At 42.0% G+C, this 19,393-nt stretch overlaps 1 protein-coding gene across 1 annotated transcript in view; it reads left to right on the top strand.

Moving 5' to 3' along the window:
* TPH2 (tryptophan hydroxylase 2) overlaps positions 1-19,101 on the top strand; it is an 89,554-nt gene extending 70,453 nt beyond the window's left edge. The window contains exons 9-11 of the mRNA XM_030866255.2: positions 9,079-9,174; positions 18,042-18,175; positions 18,296-19,101. Of these exons, the coding sequence (XP_030722115.2) occupies positions 9,079-9,174; positions 18,042-18,175; positions 18,296-18,470 (405 nt within the window). The 3' untranslated portion in view covers positions 18,471-19,101. The remainder of the gene's footprint in view (positions 1-9,078; positions 9,175-18,041; positions 18,176-18,295) is intronic.
* Positions 19,102-19,393: the final 292 nt, after the last annotated feature.

Genomic DNA, 19,393 nt, shown 5'->3' with positions numbered 1-19,393 from the left:
AGAAGGCCGGTTCCTCCCTTCCTTACTGGCTCAGAGGCCCATTGGCTTTTGTCGAATGGGGCATAGAGAGAGGTCAAGGGACTGATCTATTTCTGAAGCTATAAGTAAAAAATGATCTGATGGCTACAGTAGAGGGGTTTTCATCTTTTCAAAATGTCTGTAATGTTGGAAAATGTGCTGAGGGTAGTAGTTACTGATCTGGAAGATTGGCATGGACACTGCTGGCTTAGCCTGCTGGGAAATTCTTCTTGCTTCACTATTTCCTCCCTTCCTTCAATATTTGCTAAGCACCTGCTACATGTCAGGCAGGGGGCTAGAGACCAGCCATGAAGCAACAACGAAAACAAGTCAGACCCTGTGCCTGACCTCAGAGTCTGGTGGAGGGAGAGGCAAGAAGACTGGAGATTTCTTTCTGGATCTGAAAGTACAACACTGATGGTAGAAGAAGGGCACCTCATCTGGCAGACCAGCAGGAATTTGGCAAAGGGGCTGAGTAATGACAAGAGCATCGCGGGCAGAGCAAGGGTGGTGTGCGAAGGCCTAGATAGGAAGCTGAAAAGAGCGTGTCCGTCTGCACAATTGCAAATTGTGCAATTCCCTGGGCGGGGGGCGGGGGGGGGCGCTGGGGGGGTGGGCAATAGCGAGGGAGGGGGCTGGAGGAGGCAGGGGCCCTAAGGTCCCTGAGGGTCTTTTCTGTCATATGAACTATGGACCTGTACTCTAGGCTGGTGGCGACAGCAAACCTTTGTAATTGGGCCACCATATGGCCATCGTGACCTGACATTACGCCCTGGGGGTGGAGTGTCTTAGAGTGGATCCTGTCGGAGTTTTAGGGGTGGACCAACGGCTCAGGTGGCCCTAATATTAAGTGAATGCTTGTCATTCTGCTAGTCCATGAGCAGGGGGCAAGAGATGAGAGATGTTTCTTTTTTCTTTGTCTTTTTTTAAATTAAAAAATACCATTAAAGCCTGACGTAAAAACTAGTAAGTGTTACATGATACTAAGGCAGGTGGTCTCCTTTGAAGTTGAAAATGCTCTTGGATAAGCTGAAGAAGGGGCAATAAAACTGAAATGGCCAGAGGGCACTTAAACAAATCATCCATTTGTTCTTGAAAGCAACCAAAAAAGATATAGGAAAGGGTAGTTAAGAAACACACAGAAAAATCCTGCCTAAAACAGTGCTGCTGAAAATTGCCTATGTCAATGTGTTCTTCACTAAAAGCTGTCTTCTGCTGATGCTTCTTTTTCTCCCTACGGGTGTGCCTTTTATATATGATGATCAATTTTCCACAAGGATTGCCGTAATGTTTCCTTAGAGCTTAGGTTTTTACATTTTAATTCATTCCATGGCTGTTCTTAATTGCTCTTTTCACAATTCAGGGTCCTTGTTTTCTGGCAGACAGAACATACTCAAATCCCGACCCTCTTCTTTTTCTCAACTTGTTTTTGTCCGTCTCCGCTTGAGGAGAACCCCTGAAGAAGGAGGCGGTCTCTACCATTCAAATGGACCCTGTGATCTGGTCCATTCTATACTTTGATTTACCTTTAACTTCCTACGATTTGCATTTTGGGTTCCCAGAAATCACTCCCCTCCCCCAGCCCCTCAATATTACTCTTTCCAACAACTTCCTCTCTTCCTGAAATCCCTCTGAGATCCCACTTGTCCTTCAAAAAAGTCCAACATAAACTTCATATTCCTCGTCTTCTGAGACAGATAAGCACACTGCAATTTGACAGAAATTTATGGTAGGATTAAAACAGCAGGACATTATTATTACTGTTGTTGCTGTTATTTTTATACTAGTCTTGTCTACCCATTTGTATAGTACCCTTCTTGAGCACAGAGACTATATCTTTAGCTATTTTTGTAATCTCAAGTAGAGCTCGGCACAGTAGAATTGAACAAGTATAAATTTTAAAAGTATATTGATTAAGTTGTGACCTGCCAAGAGCTATAGTGGATTTCATTTAGAGGCTCGTGGAAAATATGAGTGTGGAGACAATCCTGCAAGGCATCTGAACAATAATCCCTAGGATCTAGGCAGTGACGGGCCCTCGAATCTGTGAACACAGAGCGGGTGGCTTCCTTTGGCCAAGGGGAGGCTTCGAGATGGGGTGCGAGGGGCCAGTGGTTACAGAGCGGCTATAGCCCAGGACTGCAAAAAACCAATGTCTTCCAGCTCTAAGTTTCTAGCATTTCTTACATTTTTGTTTCACACAGGAGTAGCCCAGAGTAAACTAATGAAGCCTGCAAAATCCCCCTTTCTGCTATCTTTTGAAGCCCAGTTCCAGAGGATGTCTCTGGCCAGTAACCCTTGCTCTGCAAACAAAGCCCAGCGGGTAATCGTTGCACCCGAGTGTGATTTGGCTTTATGTGTGACTCCTGGCAGTTTAAATGGTCAAAGAAACAACAGCAAAAATTGATGTCTGGTGAGAAGTTTTCTATCTTGTGACATTTGAGTGGTGACCTCCATGGCTTAAGCAGGGCAGCCTCCATTTTCACTTTCGTTTCCCAGTGTGGATTTGTACAGTATTGCCTTAGCAGTTCTATTTCAAAGTTTCCCCCTTAGCTATCAAGCCTCATTTCTGTTCCAATCCTATTATTATTTGCAGTTTAATCAAGATTAAGGGAATTGTGGCCAGAGGTGGGAAGGTACTTGCTGCTTGTAAGCTGAAATTTGATGTGGCTAAAATCCAAAGTCTAATAGCTGGGGATTCATGGTAGAGGAGTGAGTGGGTTGGGATCTTGGACCCTCTTCACTGGTTCAACAATTTTTCAAGTGTATTCTTTGACATGCTAGTTGTTTGATGGAAAGATGTTAGAGAAAGGAAGGCTGTGAGACACATGGCTCTTTTTCTGTGTTTTTATCTGCACTTACTGAGGTGCAGATCCCTGGTGTAAGAACATCTTTGCACAGCATTCTTCCTTTCTGGGACTGATCCTCTTGTTATGACATGGGTACCAAATAGAACGATACTCGTCACGCTTGTGTGGGAGCCGGGTCCTCTAGGCCCCAGCTTCATGGGTGTTGAGACCTTATTTTCTCGATCATGAAGAAGTGGTGGTGCTGGGGAGGGTAGGGGGAACAGAACCCAGGAGAGGGCTGGGGCAGCGTGGCTGGCTGAGGGCACTTGGGGAGTGTGGAGTCATAGCTATTTATACCCATTCTGGAATTAGTTCAGTATTTCAGCAACAGGGACTGTTGTGCTAGTTTGGCGGGCTGGTAGTGGCTCTGCACCTGTAAGTGCACTTTGCTGGTGAGGAAACAAGGCGGGATCTGAAGTTAGGAAGCTGGAGTTTGACTCCTAGCTCTGCCAACCATGGGTCAAGGAATCTGGGCCGATCCCTTGATCATTGAGACTCAGCTTTCCCATCAGGACAATGGAAAAAATAGTAACTACTCTATCAAGTTAGTAGGAAGGGAGCAGACGTGCAGTAAGATGACCTATGTGCGAACACTTTGTTAAACTGCAGCTCTACTGGCTAAGTTTTCCTATTATTTTGATGTCTTACTGTCGTGATTGAATTCTGTTGTTTAGTGAAAACTTCAAGTATGGAAGTGTTTAGGGTTGTTCAGTCAAACACCAAATATTGTATTTCTGTGCTTTTTGAGCTGTTGGATCTGCTTTTGGTATATTTTTCTTGTTCCCCTCTCATGTTAGGGTGTGGGCTTAGAAGCTACATAACTGAAGTTTATTTGAACTGTGTACTAGATAAGGATAAATGGGGTCTGGGTGAGGGCCTGAGGGATTCTTTTACATGTAAAGCAAATCAAATTTAGTGCATAACCTTTTGTTATGTTCAGCACATCTCAGTTAGGGCCGTTTCCGACATTCTTTGCTAACTTCTTGGTTCCTGTCTGTCCTGCATATGTGGATGATGGAATTCTAGATGTGGAATGATGTATGTATGCAATTACTTAGAAGTATATATTATCAGTTTGAAAAGATCATATTTTTAGTGAAGGCAGTAGAGAATATACATCACTCACTGACTCATTCACTCACTCAGGCATTTATTAAATGATGTGTATAGACCACTTTCCCAGACAAAGTAAAAGAAGTAGGATACCTGGCTGTCTTCCTAGGACTTTGCGCACCATTTTAATCCAATTTACGAATACAGACTGACTCTCAGGAAGCGGTGATATAATTATTTCAAAGGATTCAGAGAGTTGGGGAACTGGGAGTCAACAGGACCCTTCCAGAGGAAAATTGGAACAATAAATTTCTTTTTCACCAAGAATTTGAAAAAGGTGTACATCTCTTTAATTGGAGTATGGTATGTGCCTTAGCAAGAGCTTCAGGTACCTAACACCAAACGTAAAAAGGATGTTGCATCGTGTCCTTTTGTAAATCACTATGTGGGACCAGGTGGATTTTGTTGGTGTGTTCAGCGTCTCTGGACGATGTTCCTTCCCGCTCTCACAATGTCCATTTGGCTAGGCCAGAACTGTTGCGAGAGTGGTGCACTACCAGTAGTGATCGGAAGATGGCAGCATTGGGCGACCTATCTCATTTTCTTAAGCACGCTCCCTGCTAGCTCATCCCGTGGCTGTGTTCCACAGCCGTGTTTGGATCTCAGATCGTCACTCAGACCTTCTTCTGCTTCATGACTATGTGTATGTAAATGACTCTGCTTTTCTTCTAGGGAAGAGGTCCGATATATAATTCCTGTTTTGGTTTTCAGTTAATGATTATATATAATTATAGTCGAATAAAATATTTATAAATAATTACTTATAATTAGTGGTATGTAGAACTTGGAATTCATGAACATCAGCTTTGATGATCAATTTGGGAGGTGTTAATCTTAGTATTATTGTTTGTTTCTGTTTAAAAGACATTAGTGACCAAGACTCTGCAATCCTCTTTTACAGGAATTCTTATAGGGCTCAGGTTTTTTATTTTTTGTGGAGTTTTTTTTTTTTTTTTTTTTTGATAATAGGTAGGATATTTATTTGGTACATCTCTTGGGAATATATTACAGATCCACATATGGCAAGTGCTCTGAGGAAAACAAATTATATTTTCTTAAAATTTCAAGAAGCAATTAGCTACCCTTGAATTTTGAAGGGTCTCCAGGGGTCATCCAGTCCAACTCTAAGTAGGCTTTGCACTTAAAACCAGGCAGAAAACACGTGCAATTGCCCCCTCCTCCCCATTAGTGATCGTGCCCAGGGTCTTCTGCATTTTGAGGTCTATACCTTATGCATTTTGAGGCATTAGAAAAAGAAAGAGAAAAATTATCCTGAGCAAGTCCATAATTCAAATTTTGCCAACACCTGAGCTTCAGGTACATTTTATCATCCCTCTTTATCTGTTAGCCACACATGGAGCCGCAAATGGAAAGCTATCTCAAGGTGAAAGGTCTAATTCTCTGGTGAGAGGAGGCTGTAGAAGCAGCATCTAGGCTCATTCCTTGGTCGAGGACAGCAGGAAACCAGAGGGAAAGGCAGCTAGGGAATGAGCAGATGGAACTGTGTAAGGTCAGAGTTTCTGGAAGGATTCCCAGATGAGGGATGGGGCCAGAGAGCATTCTAAGCAACGGGAAGGAAGACACCCAGTGGCTCTTCCCTCTGAGGTTACCCTGATTCTAGAAGCACAAGGATCAAAGACACACTGATAGATTTACCTTGGAACTTTTAGCCGAGTTGATGCAGACCTTTTAATTCCTGCCTCACACTAGGACGGGATGCCAGATCTAGGGGAAGCCCGTGAGAATGGTGCACCAGATTTTCTCAGGGACTCTCTCAGCCTGCTTTGATTTGGATCCTAACCATGACCGTGCATTATGTGCGCGTTGATATAACGTAAGCAAAATTAAAAATGCACACAGTAGGCTGACCTAAGTGCTCCTGTAGCTGGCTCCATATGTGTACTATTCTGGAGGCTTTTGAACATGAGAGCACATTTTTTCACAAACTCTTCTGTATTCAATGTTAAGCCTCCAAGGATTTCACATCATGTGCTGTAAATGCAGTACAAATTAGAGACATCAGCCGAAGACACACTAAGAAGATGTCGTGAGATTCTGGTTTTCCTGTTTTAGCCTTTCATTTCCCCATTTTTTTGGTGGTAAGGAAAAAATCATGCATCTATTAATCTTTTACCTGGAAACTTTAAAATGTGACCGATGTTGAGCTCATAAAACACTGAGCTCTAGATCTCTTAAATATCACCATCTAGACCCGTCCTGGGTAAATCACTTCATCCCCTTAAACTTGAGTTTTCCTTTTGGTAAAGTAAGAGGCTGAACTTCCAGGCTTCCTGTTCTATGACTGTATGATCACTTCTTCACCATGCCCAGGACTGTGCAAAACTTTTTGGAGGACAGACTTGAGGGCTGTATTTTAACATTTCTTTCTTTTTTGTAATTGAAGTATATTTGACTTACAATATTATGTTAGTTTCATGTGTACAACGTAATGATTCATTGTTTCTATACGTTACAAAATAATCACCATGATAAGTCTAGTTACCATCTGTCACCATACAAAGTTATTACAATATTATTGACTGTATTCCCTATGCTGTACATTACATCCTCTGTATTTTAACTTTTCAACACATCTTCACATCTCTTATTTTGGTTCTTCTCATGAGGCCTCTGTGATACTGAGTTCTCCCAACCCCCTGCTACCCGTGGCCCAAGTCATCCTCTAAGTCGCTCATCACCCTTGTCTTGACTGCCACTACCTTCCAACTGGTCTCTCTGCTTCCACCCTTGGCCCCTATAATCTATTCTTTACCGAGCACCAGCGTGATCTTTTGGAAATGAAATCAGAACACATGTCTCTCCAGCCTAAAACCTTCCAATAGCTTCCCAGACACCCTTGGAAATACACATCTATCCGTGCCTCAGGGCCTTTGCATTTGCTGTTTCCTTTGCTGGGAACACTCTTTCTCCTAGGTCTTTGTACAACTGGCTTGTTCATTTTCTAAAAGAAAGGGCCATTTTCAAGTAGGTTGCAGCTTAAAGGTCACTCCTGCAGAGAGGCTTTCCCTGATCCCTCCATCTAAAACAGCCGTATCCTCTGCTTGCTCTCTGACACTTACATGATATTATTATTTATATAGCAGATTTGTATAGCAGATTTCGCCTGACATTCATCCTGTATGTTGATTTTTGTTGTTGTTACTTGTCTCATCCCAGGAGCATACCTGCTTCATGGGTTGGGGAACTTTGTTCCCTTGTTCTCTGCTAGAGCGGAGTCTGGCATATGATAGGTTTGTAGGAGTGTCTGTAGAATAAGTAGATGAATGAATAGACGTCATAGGCAGGAAAACTACAAGAGTAGTTGGGCCCAGAGAGGTTGTGGTCACAGAGCTAATTAGAAGCAGGGGTAAGACTAGGACTCAGGCCTCCTTGTGTGTGTCTTTCCTCCATGTCCTGCTGTCACACAAAAAGCCTAATCTAGAAATACTTCATTCACTGTTTGTTTATTTGTTCACCGGATATTTATTGAGCTCTTACTATGTTTCTGGCACTAGTCTGTGTCAGTTGTTCTCAGCCAGAAGTGATGTTTCCCCTCTGGGGACATTTTTCAATGTCTGGTCGCTGCAGATGGGGTGGGGGGGTGCTACTGGCATCTAGGGGACAGAGCCAGGGACGCTGCTAGACATCCTGCAGTGTACAGGATAGCCCCCTGCAGCAAAGAGTTATCCAGCCCAGCGTGTCAACACTGCTGAGATTGGGGAACTCTGTTCTAGATGAACAGACCGTGATACTGCTCTCATGGAGTTGATGGTTTTGTGGGGGGAGACAGATGACAAACAGTATAGTTCATACATAAAGACTATGTCAAAAAAGTGATGGGACAGAAAAGAAAGACACGTCAGAACAGAGTAAGAGGGGGTGCCGGTGGGTGCTGTGGGTGGTGACAGGGTAGGAAGGGCTGTAATTTTCGCCTCTTTGGGAGATGAATCAAGAAAGGAAATTTTGCCTCTGGAGGCTCAGCTCCATGACCTGGAATGACGAAGCCTTCGGGTCCAGCCCAGGGCTACAGAGCATTGACCACTCAACGGCAGAGATCACCCACACATAATAAAAATATAAAACCCTCCAGAACCAAGGGACATCTTGGCCTCCAGATAAGAATAGAGCAAATAGCCATGGGCTAGAAATAATCAGTATTTTCTGCTCCTTTTCAGGGATGTTTTCATTCTCTTTCTCAACCCCTTCATTGCTCCATCATCACTAATGCAGGACAGTGTTAATTGGATGAAATTTTTTATTGCTCGTTCTCACTTTCCTCTCAGAGCACAAATAGTGTAATTTCAGCCCCTCTCAAGAGCATTGTGAGTTTTTTGGTTGTACGGAGATTTCTGTCTGTCTAGGTTGATTTCCTAGGAACTCAACAGAAGCAAGTGTAGATTTTAATATCTTGGGGAAGCTGTAGTAGTTGATGATGGTAAAACTCGGCCCAATGAAATCATTCTTACTATATGTATTTAATGTATATGCATATAAGTATGTATACATGTAAGTGCATACATAGGTATCCATTTAAGATTTCACTAAGAAAATGGTAATTTGGTAGGTATATACTTGTTTTCTTGCTGTTTCCTGGTTTCTTCACCACAATTCTTTACCAAGCATTGGTGCATAGTAGGTACTCAACAAATGTTTGTTGAATGAATAAACAAACTGCAAAAATCAGTTTAGGATTACTGAATTCCAAGTTATTTTTCCACATTTACACGGTGCTACTGAACCACAACTTATTAAATATAGTAGCATATTCTTCTGGCATTATCACCGTGACATATTCATTCTTTCTAAATCTGTGTTTTTTTAAATTTTAGAGTCATTGCAAGGACTATGATTTGACTCATAGGGTTTCTGAATCCAGGAAGCATAAGACTCTTAGTAGTTAATACTTTTTCCATTTACCTTTAAACTAGGGAGGGATTATTAGGCAATAAATGTCAATAAATCTTCTTGACTTAAATGCGTTTTAATGGACAGTGCTGAAGAAATTATGCAGAGTGCACCATTTTATTTTGGGTGCCATTTTATTTTACAGAAGAACGTATTACCCATTTCACTGGCTGTGTGTCCACTTCTTTTTCAGTGCTATTTCTTCACTATTGAGTTTGGCCTTTGCAAGCAAGAAGGGCAGCTGCGGGCATATGGGGCTGGACTGCTTTCCTCCATTGGAGAATTAAAGGTATGAAGCTGTAAACGCAAATATCCTTCCCGAGCAAACTGGTTCAAGGTCATGGAAGATATTGATTTGTCTGTCTGAGTTTCTCTACTCGCAGATATCGCATGAATATTTAGTGCAGGGGATTTGGTACCTCACATGTGGGTGCTGACCTAACTTTTTGCACTTCTGAAAATGGGTCATGCCTTTCTGGGTTTGTGGTGTGACTCAAATGGATGAACAGCCATGTGCACGGATCAACAGGAATGACAAGTGTATGCTCAGATGTTGGGTAACAAATGACTGGCCTAAATGTAGTGCTGAAAACTGGGCACTGAGCTAGCAGTGATCCTACAGATTGAAATTCCCTTGTAAGGGTGGCTTGGCCTCTCTCATTTCTGTCATCACCATGGCTCCCATGGATTCCCCAGCATCTGCTTCCCAAAGGAGAATTAGAGGTTATTTTAGCTTCTTCAGAATTAATGTAAAGTAAAACATTTATGGGCATATACAATAAAAAAAATAACACTTAAATAAATATGTGGTCCAAGAGGTATCTAATATGTGTAGTGATGCCTAAGGGATGCTATTTTTTTTTTTTTTTTTTTGCCTTAAAATACAGTTAAAAAATCATTTATTCAGAAATGTTGGAGTCTGGGGCATTCTGATCATTTAAATATTCTGGTTACTTAAGAATTGCTATCTGTATACCACTGGGGGATAGCAAGTTTTGATGAATTTAGAATGCATTGTGATATCTAATCTGGAAACGGTACTGCAAATAATTTAATCTTTCTTTGATTATTCAGACTAAGGTCAGGATTATGGACGATCCTAGGGTTTTTATTTTGAGTATTTATTATCCTTGCATAATGTGACTGGGATATATATGATGACTGGCACTTTTTAGATGTTCGTACTTTTGAAAGATGCAATTTAACTGTAGTTTCATTGAGTCCATTCACTTTATGACTTCATTCATTCATTCATTCCACAAATATTTGGTTGAGCATCTACTATGCACCATGTACTATGCCAGGCACTGAGGATACAAGGACAAATAATGATGATGAAGAATAAGAATATGAAGAAGATAACAACTGCCTCAAAAGACACTTAAATAGACTTTAGTATTTTAGGGGCTTTAAACATATTAACCCACTTAATTCTCATAACAACCCAATGGGATAAGTAACACCATTATCACAGATGAGAAAACTGAGGTATAAAGACATTAAGGAGCTTGTTCAAGGTCACACAGCTAATAAGTGTTGGAGGTGGTCCCAAGTCCAGGCAGTCTAGGCTCCAGGATCCAAGCCCTTGACCATTAGGCCCTATTGCCTGGGATCCCTGTTATCAAGGAGGTTACATTCTAGTGCAGGAGATAAATGACCAAGATAATACAGACAGTGTGACAGATGTGCCTGGCACATTTTAGCCCATGCCTGGGGAGGCTTCCTGATGAGGGTCCTGCTGCCCACGCTGATGCTGGAGGAGTGGGAAGGATGAATAAGGGACGGATGAGATGCTGGATCAATCAGCACATAGCAGTGTGTGTGCTCTACTCAAAGCCTGGCCCATTAAGGGAGGTGCCTGAGGCCCTGTCTGGCTGGAATAGATGATAATATTTAATGTAACAAAAGCCTGATGTAATGTGTTAAAATTTTTTTTTCTTTTCTTTTTTTTTTTTTTTTTTTTTACTAAATTCTCAACAACAAAAAAATCCATTTGGGGTTAATCTCAAAGCCCACAGCAATAGCATGACGTCATATGTCTGTAAGACCCGTGTCTTCCATAGATTGTTTCCTGATTTCCCTGAAAAAAGAATTAGTCAGAAAATTATGTAGCTCTTGAGCTACATCTATTTACATTCTCTTCAGAGGGCTTATAAATGATACCAGGAACAAAAGAAACAAGTCTCTCTTATTGCCCCAACTTTCAGCAGGGTCCTCTGGTCTGGTTAATGAGGCGTGTGTAGGCAGCACTGGGGTGAATCTGTTGTTTTTGTTCCTATTGGTATGGACCGAATTGTCTGGAAATGGAAATCAGCCAGAAACATGTGAAGGGCATTGTCTGCCGTGAATCTTCTTGTTCTGGTCCACCACCTCTGGTCATTAGCACTCTTCCATTCCCAAATTTCAACACTCCTATGATTGCTACTTTAGACCATTTTTACAACTCAGAAATTCCTTCTATATGAAATGTCTTCTGACTGTTCACAAAGAATACGTAACATGAGACCTTTCCTTAGAGTCTTAGCTTTACCTCACCCCATCCCTGCCCCGCTCGGTGTCAGCGTCCAGAGCCTTCCCCCAGCGCTTGTAAATACATCTGTCCAACTTTTATTTGGAAGAACAAATGATAGTTCTGAGGCCAGGTGGGGATAACTTTATTATTATTTTTTGCGGTATGCGGGCCTCTCACTGTTGTGGCCTCTCCTGTTGCGGAGCACAGGCTCCGGACGCGTAGGCTCAGCGGCCATGGCTCACGGGCGCAGCCACTCTGCAGCATGTGGGATCTTCCTGGACCGGGGCACGAACCTATGTCCCCTGCATCAGCAGGCGGACTCTCAACCACTGCGCCACCAGGGAAGCCCGGGGGATAACTTTATTAATAGCATTATAATAATTCCTGTGCAAACCCACTTACAGTTTTGAACGCAGTTACCTTTTGTGGTAAAATGTGTTTTTGCTGTTCCAGTTATAGGCCATATGTAGGTCTCAGGTAAGTTGTTGGAGGTTTTGGTGTAGTGCTTATAATTTTTACGTAACTATGCACAGTTCATCTTCTTTCCTTGAACTGAACACATTTTAAAATGTGTGCTTTAAGAGGCTAAGTTTCCAGAGTGTAAATGTTGCGCGTCAGAGCTGGCCAAGCACTTCCAAGTACTGTATCTATAGTTTGAAGGATAGCTTTCATTTTTCCCTCTTATTTTTTGACAGTGCTTATTTTTTATCTTTGAAGAGAGAAAAAAATAAATATGGAAATGCTTATAAAATCTAACATAAATCTGGTAACTATAAAGACAGTTTTTAAAAAATCTCAACAATGATTGCTCTCTCTCTTGTTCTAATTATTTTTTCGGTGATGTACTTTTATGAATTCCAAAAATGTATTTGGGAAGGGCCTTTCCATACCTTCATCACTGTGGGGAGCAGTTAATAATGAGCTAGATCATCTAGAAAACTGACTTTAAAAAAAGGTTGAGAATAGAATAATTGCTTGCTGTTCACCCACAGTCTAGTGTGTGTCTTTCCATTAATGTTCTTTTTCTATCTCAGAGTCGACCTAACTATGTAAGTCTCTCATTAAAAAATTTTTATTCACTCATTCATTCATTTATTTGATTCAACAAACTCAAAATTGAAAGTTCAGATTTCAAGAAACTTGAAAGGGTTTCTCTAGAAGGGAAGGTCTAAGAAAGTGATGAATATGGGTCTTTGCTGAATCCAGTTCCCTTGGAGAAGCAACAGTGAGGAGATCTTGTTCACACGAGGTGGTAAGCAACTGATTACTAATCGATGAGTTGGCTGAGTCTTATCTCAAAAAGTTAACCCATCTCAAAGCAAAAGGCAATCTCTCCTTCTTTTTCATGGGTGAGGGTAAAGTCTAGTTCTTTGTTTCCTTAAGGGCAGAGATTAGATTTTTTTGGTAAATGGCCTTAGCACCTACCCCATAGGAGTTGCTGGAATATTACATACAAATACACGTGTTCTGCTTTTCAGGTTTTGACAAAGCTGGTGGTTTTTAAAATTTTAATTATTATTATATTTTGGCTTTAGTTTTAGGATATCCTTGTATGGTGAATTTATTGTACTGCTTTTATAGAGCTATTCATCAGCCTTCACAGAACAGCCTTATATTTATTACAGTCATTTGTATTTACAACCACTTGCAGCAACTCTGTGAGGTGGTGAGAATTACTGCCAGGCTGTAGAGAAGAGGCCCAAGGCCCCCGTGGGTTCCCTGAGGTCATCCAGTATGTCAGCGGGTGGCTGGAGTTGGGACTCTGAGAGCGTCTGAGCTCTCACACCTTTCCTGCGTTCCAATGGCTCACAGCTCCCTTCCTCTTGCCTCTTCCTTTCCTGCAGTAGCACTGTTAGTAATAACAGAGCAAATGCCGGACATTGGGAGCCGGAGAAGGGTCTTTGGCTTTTACACAGGGATTTCTTGAAGAGGGAGTTTGTTCCCTCCCTCCTGCAGCTTATTCAAACTGCTGAAACTTTCAACATCACTGATGAAAAGAAGTGTGATGCCGTCATCACCCAGTTTGGCAATAGGGATGTTGCTACCACATTGTGCTCGGTTAGCAGGAAGAACATTCGAGGAAGGTTCAAAAATTTCATAGACACACATACATACATACATATACAAATGTATATATTTGTTGTTCTGACGTGGGAAAGGATGATTGTAGTGTGAGTGTATGCAAATTTTTATTCAGAATCTAGGGCCCAAACTATCTAGACTTCACACTTGAGTTTTTTCCTAACTTTAACCAGTCCTAATATAGAGGGTGAGGATCACAGGTTTACATCTAGAAGAGGTGCGATAATAACTCTGTGTCATTGCAAAGGCAGGTGGCTGGAAGGAAGGAAGATTTTTGAGCTGATGAACTCAGGACAGGCACTGTTGCGGTCTAGGACCTGGCAGCCTCATAGCTAGGGCCATGCTTCTTTTCTTGATGGGTTCCAGAGGAGCTGTACCAATGGTGGAAGGTGTGGCTGGTTGCATATGTACACCAAGCATCATCTGGAGACTGAAGTAGCAAGGATAACATAATTTACTGAACACTTCCCATGGGCCAGGCTCTTTGCACGTATTGCCTCCTTTAATTCTCACCATATTCCTGGATGATAGATAACTGTAAGTATTTCCGTTTTCCAGATTAACACAGGAGTAGGCTGACAGAGGTGAAATAATTTGCCCCAGATCATGTAGAAGCTAATTGGGTTCTGGGAAATTTTTGATGTTGAAAGAGATTTTTTATTTAAAAGACTGGAACTGGCAAATAAGTCTTAATTTTTGCGCTAAAGCCAATTAATTGGTAACGGCCATCTCTGTTGGGAAGGGTGGGAAGGCCATGCCCAGGCCCAGTGGGAAAGGCTGCTATGGTGAATTTACGCTGGTTGGGGTGGAGGGAGGGGATGGTGGTATGAGCGCTGTGTATTTGCAGGCCCTGTTAAAATCGTATTGCAAGAAGAGCTTTAGAATTCATGCAGATATAACCTTTTCAGTTTATCAAAGAGGAAACTGCATCTTAACCTGCGGAATTTTCACTCATTTGATAAACCTGTGGGACAGCTATGTTTAGAACTTAGGTCTCCTGGCTCCAAGTCCTGGGTTGTTGTCTTTGGCCCTATGGGTAAATGCAAAACAGTCCTTTTAGAGAGCATGTAGACGAGAGGTGATTCTCAAGTATTCCTGCACTTTAAAAATGGCTTGAGAGTAAAAGACTGTCAGCCAGATTCTCTCAGCATTATAAAGCCTCTCTCTGCAGGAAGTTGGATTAATTCTTGCAGACTTCAGGATATCAGACTGTTAACACTTTGGAAAGGATTCACCGTGGAGCTCTCTGGGGACATCAGGCAGTTTGGCTCTATGTTTACAGAGAAGCTACTCTGGACACAGAGGAGAGGGCATGATAGCTGCTCCCCAAAACCAGGGTCGCTTAGAGAGAGACATGGATAGGAGCTGAGAAGAAAACTCAGTAGGACTTTGCTCCACTGGACAGTGGAATCAATAAAGACGTGAATGCTATTTTATGGCCCTTGAGCTATGCTTCAGTGTTCAGAAACAGGGGCCCTCATGGGCTGCATGCATGTTCCTGGCATTCGTCACACAAGAGAGCTCCCCATCAGTAAATGAGACTACGCATAGGTGTGATCACCACCTCATTTGTTGGCCTCACTCCGTGGCTGCTCCCCCAGCTCTGGGCTCTCTCCAGGCTAATCCTTGGGTGCCATTATCATTTCCATATTTGTAACAGCCAAGGGAGAGAACTGGTCGCATGCTCCATGGATGGAGAGGTCCCCAGCACGTAACCAGGTATTGGACTCAGCAGGAGCTTGAGGGTAGACTGCATTGTTGAGAGCTTAGAACAGTGAGCTTCCCGTTTTCCTTTTGATTAGTACATTAGGCAAGTGTGAGATACATTACCTGATGGTCTTTGCTTCAAATCATATGCTGTGAGTCCACTGACTTTTCTTGAAGTCTGGGGCAGAGCACCCTGCCCTCTGGGCTTTTTCTTGATCCACCCTCATCCCATTTACCTGTTAAAAAGATGAAATGAGCTCATTTGAGTATCCAGTAGAATCATAACATGATACATTTTTCTAAAACTACACTGATTTCGGTCTCTGTTATTACATACACATCTTCTGGAGGCATCCTCTACACAGGGTGACTGCTGAGGGTGCTAATGTCCTATCACAGCATTCCAGACCTAAGCAGACAAGTTTCACCTTCTTCCTGTGCTTGTCCTTGACCTAGTAAAAAGCCTGGCTCAGCAGGAAAGCCTTGAGGGAGCCATGGCTTAAATGTTCATATAGTCTATATTGCTCCCACTCTGCCGTGCCCCTGAATGCGGGGCTGAGAACATGGAAACATCTAGGACTCTGGGTCAGTCACTGTCCTCCTTTTCATATGTACTGATGGATAAATGGACAATTAGAGCAACATACTAAATAAAACGCACCCAGAGTGTATGGCTGCGAAGAAAGCAACTTCTAGCTCTGAAAGCCAATAGGGGGCCTATTCTTTGCAGAGGAGCAACAGCTCTCGTCAAAGCACATTTTGTTTCTTGAAACTGTGAAATTGTTTTAAAAATGTGGACAGAATTATTTGTCATGTGGAACCCCGAATCCCTTGATGTTCACTGCACTGCATTGAACCTAGCACAAATGCATTTGCTGGTGTAGTGACCTTCCGCTTACAGTGAAGTTGTTCTGTGGGCCAAAAACTATGAGTCCACTCCAAGGGGCCCTCTGCATTCCCTGATTCACATATGCATTGATCTGGACAACGGAACTTTGTGGGAAAGCAAATCAAACACAGGGTAGGACCATGTGCCCTTTCTCTTGCCCGTCAGTCCTTGGGTTCACAATTACATTTTCAAACTTAGGGAACTATGTAGCCTTCTTCATGGAAGGCTGTAAATCATTCCGTGCATTTTGAAATTGTTGGGGGAATGTACCAAGAATACTGAACAGGAAAGGTTTTTCAGTGTTTCTCCAGGAAAGCTTAGCAGTTAGAGATTGAAAAGTGCTTTGGGTGGAATCCAGAGACTGGAATAGAGTGTCTTCAGAAATCACCCAGCCCAAACCTCTCACTTACACTTGAGGAAACGGAGGCCTAGAGAGGTGAAATCATTTGCCAAGGTTATCCAGTTAATAGCAACGCCAGGACTAGAGCCCGAGTTTTGTAATTCTCAGTTCAAGGCTGTTTCTGCTACCCCTTTCTCTCTTTGCCTCTCTCTCCCAACTAATTTACCCTTTAAATTAAGAAAGAGAGAATCTAGAGGGGTATTTCTCAAAATATAGTTCACAACCATCTGTGTGTGAATCACTTTGGATGCCTTTAAAATGCAGATTTCTGGGATTTATCCAGACCTACCAAATAATATTGAGGCCTGGGTATCTGCATTTTCTTTCTTTCTTTCTTTTCTTTTTTCTTTTTTTTTTTTTTGCTGCATTGGGTCTTCGTTACTGTGCACAGGCTTTCTCTAGTTGTGGTGAACAGGGGCTACTCTTTGTTGTGGTGCTTGGGCTTCTCATTGCAGTGGCTTCTCTTGTTGTGGAGCACGGGCTCTAGGCGTGCAGGCTTCAGTAGTTGTGGCTCGCGGGCTCAGTAGTTGTGGCTCGCAGGCTCTAGAGCGCAGGCTCAGTAGTTATGGCTCATGGGATTAGTTGCTCCACGGCATCTTCCCGGACCAGGGCTCGAACCCACGTCCCCTGCATTGGCAGGCAGATTCTTAACCACTGAGCCACGAGGGAAGTCCTATATCTGCATATTCTACAAGCTCCTCAGTGATTCTTAGGCATATTCTGTGTGAGAACCGTCAATCCAGGGGCTATAAATAGGCAGGTGGCACCTGGCAGGAAATGAGCGCTAACTTTTAGCATCCCTGAATTTATCTTGAGAATAAAATCATTCATTATTCCTTGCTCTTCTTAGTGCCAGTCATGTAGTGAGCTGAACGGGGCTAATGATGGTTCAAAGAGTAATTACATTGGCTTTCCTAATGCCTGCTGTGGGCATAACTATAACTATTAATACTAGCTCTTTTTTTTCCCCACCTGGCAATATTTATTTGCTGTATATTTCTCTGCTGTGCTTGGGGGAAGGTAAACGAATGCTTCGCACATATCCTTGAATATACAGGCCTACTCCAGCCTCTGTTGGTACACAGTACCTGGCCTCAAAATGTCTCGCAATGAGTCCACAAATAGTTCAGTCAGAGTCCCCATCACCTCTCCATGCAGGTAATTATTACTTTTGCCATTTAAGGGAAATTTCAGTACATTGCTTATAGCAATAAATTTAGGACCATATTTGTGCTCTCCTGCTTCTATCCATAGCATAGATCTAAAATTCCATTTCTATGGGGTTACAGCTCTGAACTGTCCTTCAGTATGAATTTTGTTGATAATAAATAAAATAATACCATGTCTCATTTTTTTCCCTCAGCAACTAACAGACTTACAAACAAACAAACAAAAAACCCCTTAACACTCAATTTCCCCTGCATGTGGGAGAGTTCCATATTTCATGGTAGATGAGTAGCTGAATAGTTCTGTAAAATGATTGAGCTGTGCTGTAGGAATGCGACATGGTGGCACTTTGGAAAGTCTCATTCTGGAGTTTAATGGGTTTTGCGGTGTGTTTTGCAGCATGCTCTTTCTGACAAGGCATGTGTGAAAGCCTTTGACCCAAAGACAACTTGCTTACAGGAATGCCTTATCACCACCTTCCAGGAAGCCTACTTTGTTTCAGAAAGTTTTGAAGAAGCCAAAGAAAAGATGAGGTAAATTTATTTTTCTTCCATTTAGAGAAAATAACTTTTAATTTTTCTGGCTCTGTTCTTCTGTCTCTTGAACCAGTGAGGATTGATCCCATATCCTTCTCTTTGCTGTTTATTTTGCAGGGACTTTGCAAAGTCAATTACCCGTCCCTTCTCAGTCTACTTCAATCCCTACACACAGAGTATTGAAATTCTGAAAGACACCAGGAGCATTGAAAACGTGGTGCAGGACCTCCGCAGCGATTTGAACACCGTGTGTGATGCCTTGAACAAAATGAACCAATATCTGGGAATTTGATGTCTGGGACCTGTGTCATTGCCAGCCTGATCTTTTGGGGGCTTAGCAGCAATTCAGTCCATGTCATATAACACCAGTAGCTTTCTGTGTCTTGGCTTGGCTAGTAAGCATGCAATTCTGTATATTTCTACCTACTTGCAACTTACTGTGATAATGTATGAAACACCATAAAGAACCTGATGACAGATAACCACTCACTGTATGAAAGATCGTGATACATTTAAATGTCTTAAATAGATTTGACATTCCAGCTTAGTGTCCTTAACCAAGCTGCAGCTATTGAAAATTGGTAACAAATAGCCCTCTTATGATTCTAGCTCGTGACCTTTCCTTTCTCAGACCTGAGCCTTTCCTCTGTGTTCATTAGATAACATGAAAATAGCAGTGAAACTGTTTCTATTTTCTCTAGTATCAGTGTTTTCACAGCACTATTTGAGATAAACCCAGAATTGTATGAAACTTCCCATCACATTAACAAAAGATTCAGTATTCTGTTTCAAAAATTGAAAGTAGCGAGCACACTAGTTGGAATGGTTTTTAGGTTGATTATTTATACAATGTAAGAAAAGAGAAATTTCCACAAATAGAAAATATATGTTGCATTGACCTTGTAGAAACTGAGTTGTGACATGCTTCCCAAAGTATTTTGGAAGAAAACACTTCCAGAAAGGACATTAGGAAAGACTAAACAATGGGGAAAAATCTTGGGACTATGAATTTTATGCTGGAATAAAGAGATTATCATTCTCAGCTGGTTAACCCATTTCTCCTGGAGAATAATTATATCATAGAGCTTTGATTTCAATGACATAGAAATTGAGTCTCAGAGAGGTTAAGTGATCTGCTTAAAGTAGCACAGTTAGAGGTGCACCAACATTTACAGCCCATCACATCTCACTTTTGGATTGCTAAGACATTCAACT

The sequence above is a fragment of the Globicephala melas genome, chromosome 10 (assembly GCF_963455315.2).
Source record: "Globicephala melas chromosome 10, mGloMel1.2, whole genome shotgun sequence".
Taxonomy (NCBI): domain Eukaryota; kingdom Metazoa; phylum Chordata; class Mammalia; order Artiodactyla; family Delphinidae; genus Globicephala; species Globicephala melas.
Note: the sequence above shows the minus strand (reverse complement) of the source record. Positions and strands in the feature narration are given on the sequence as shown.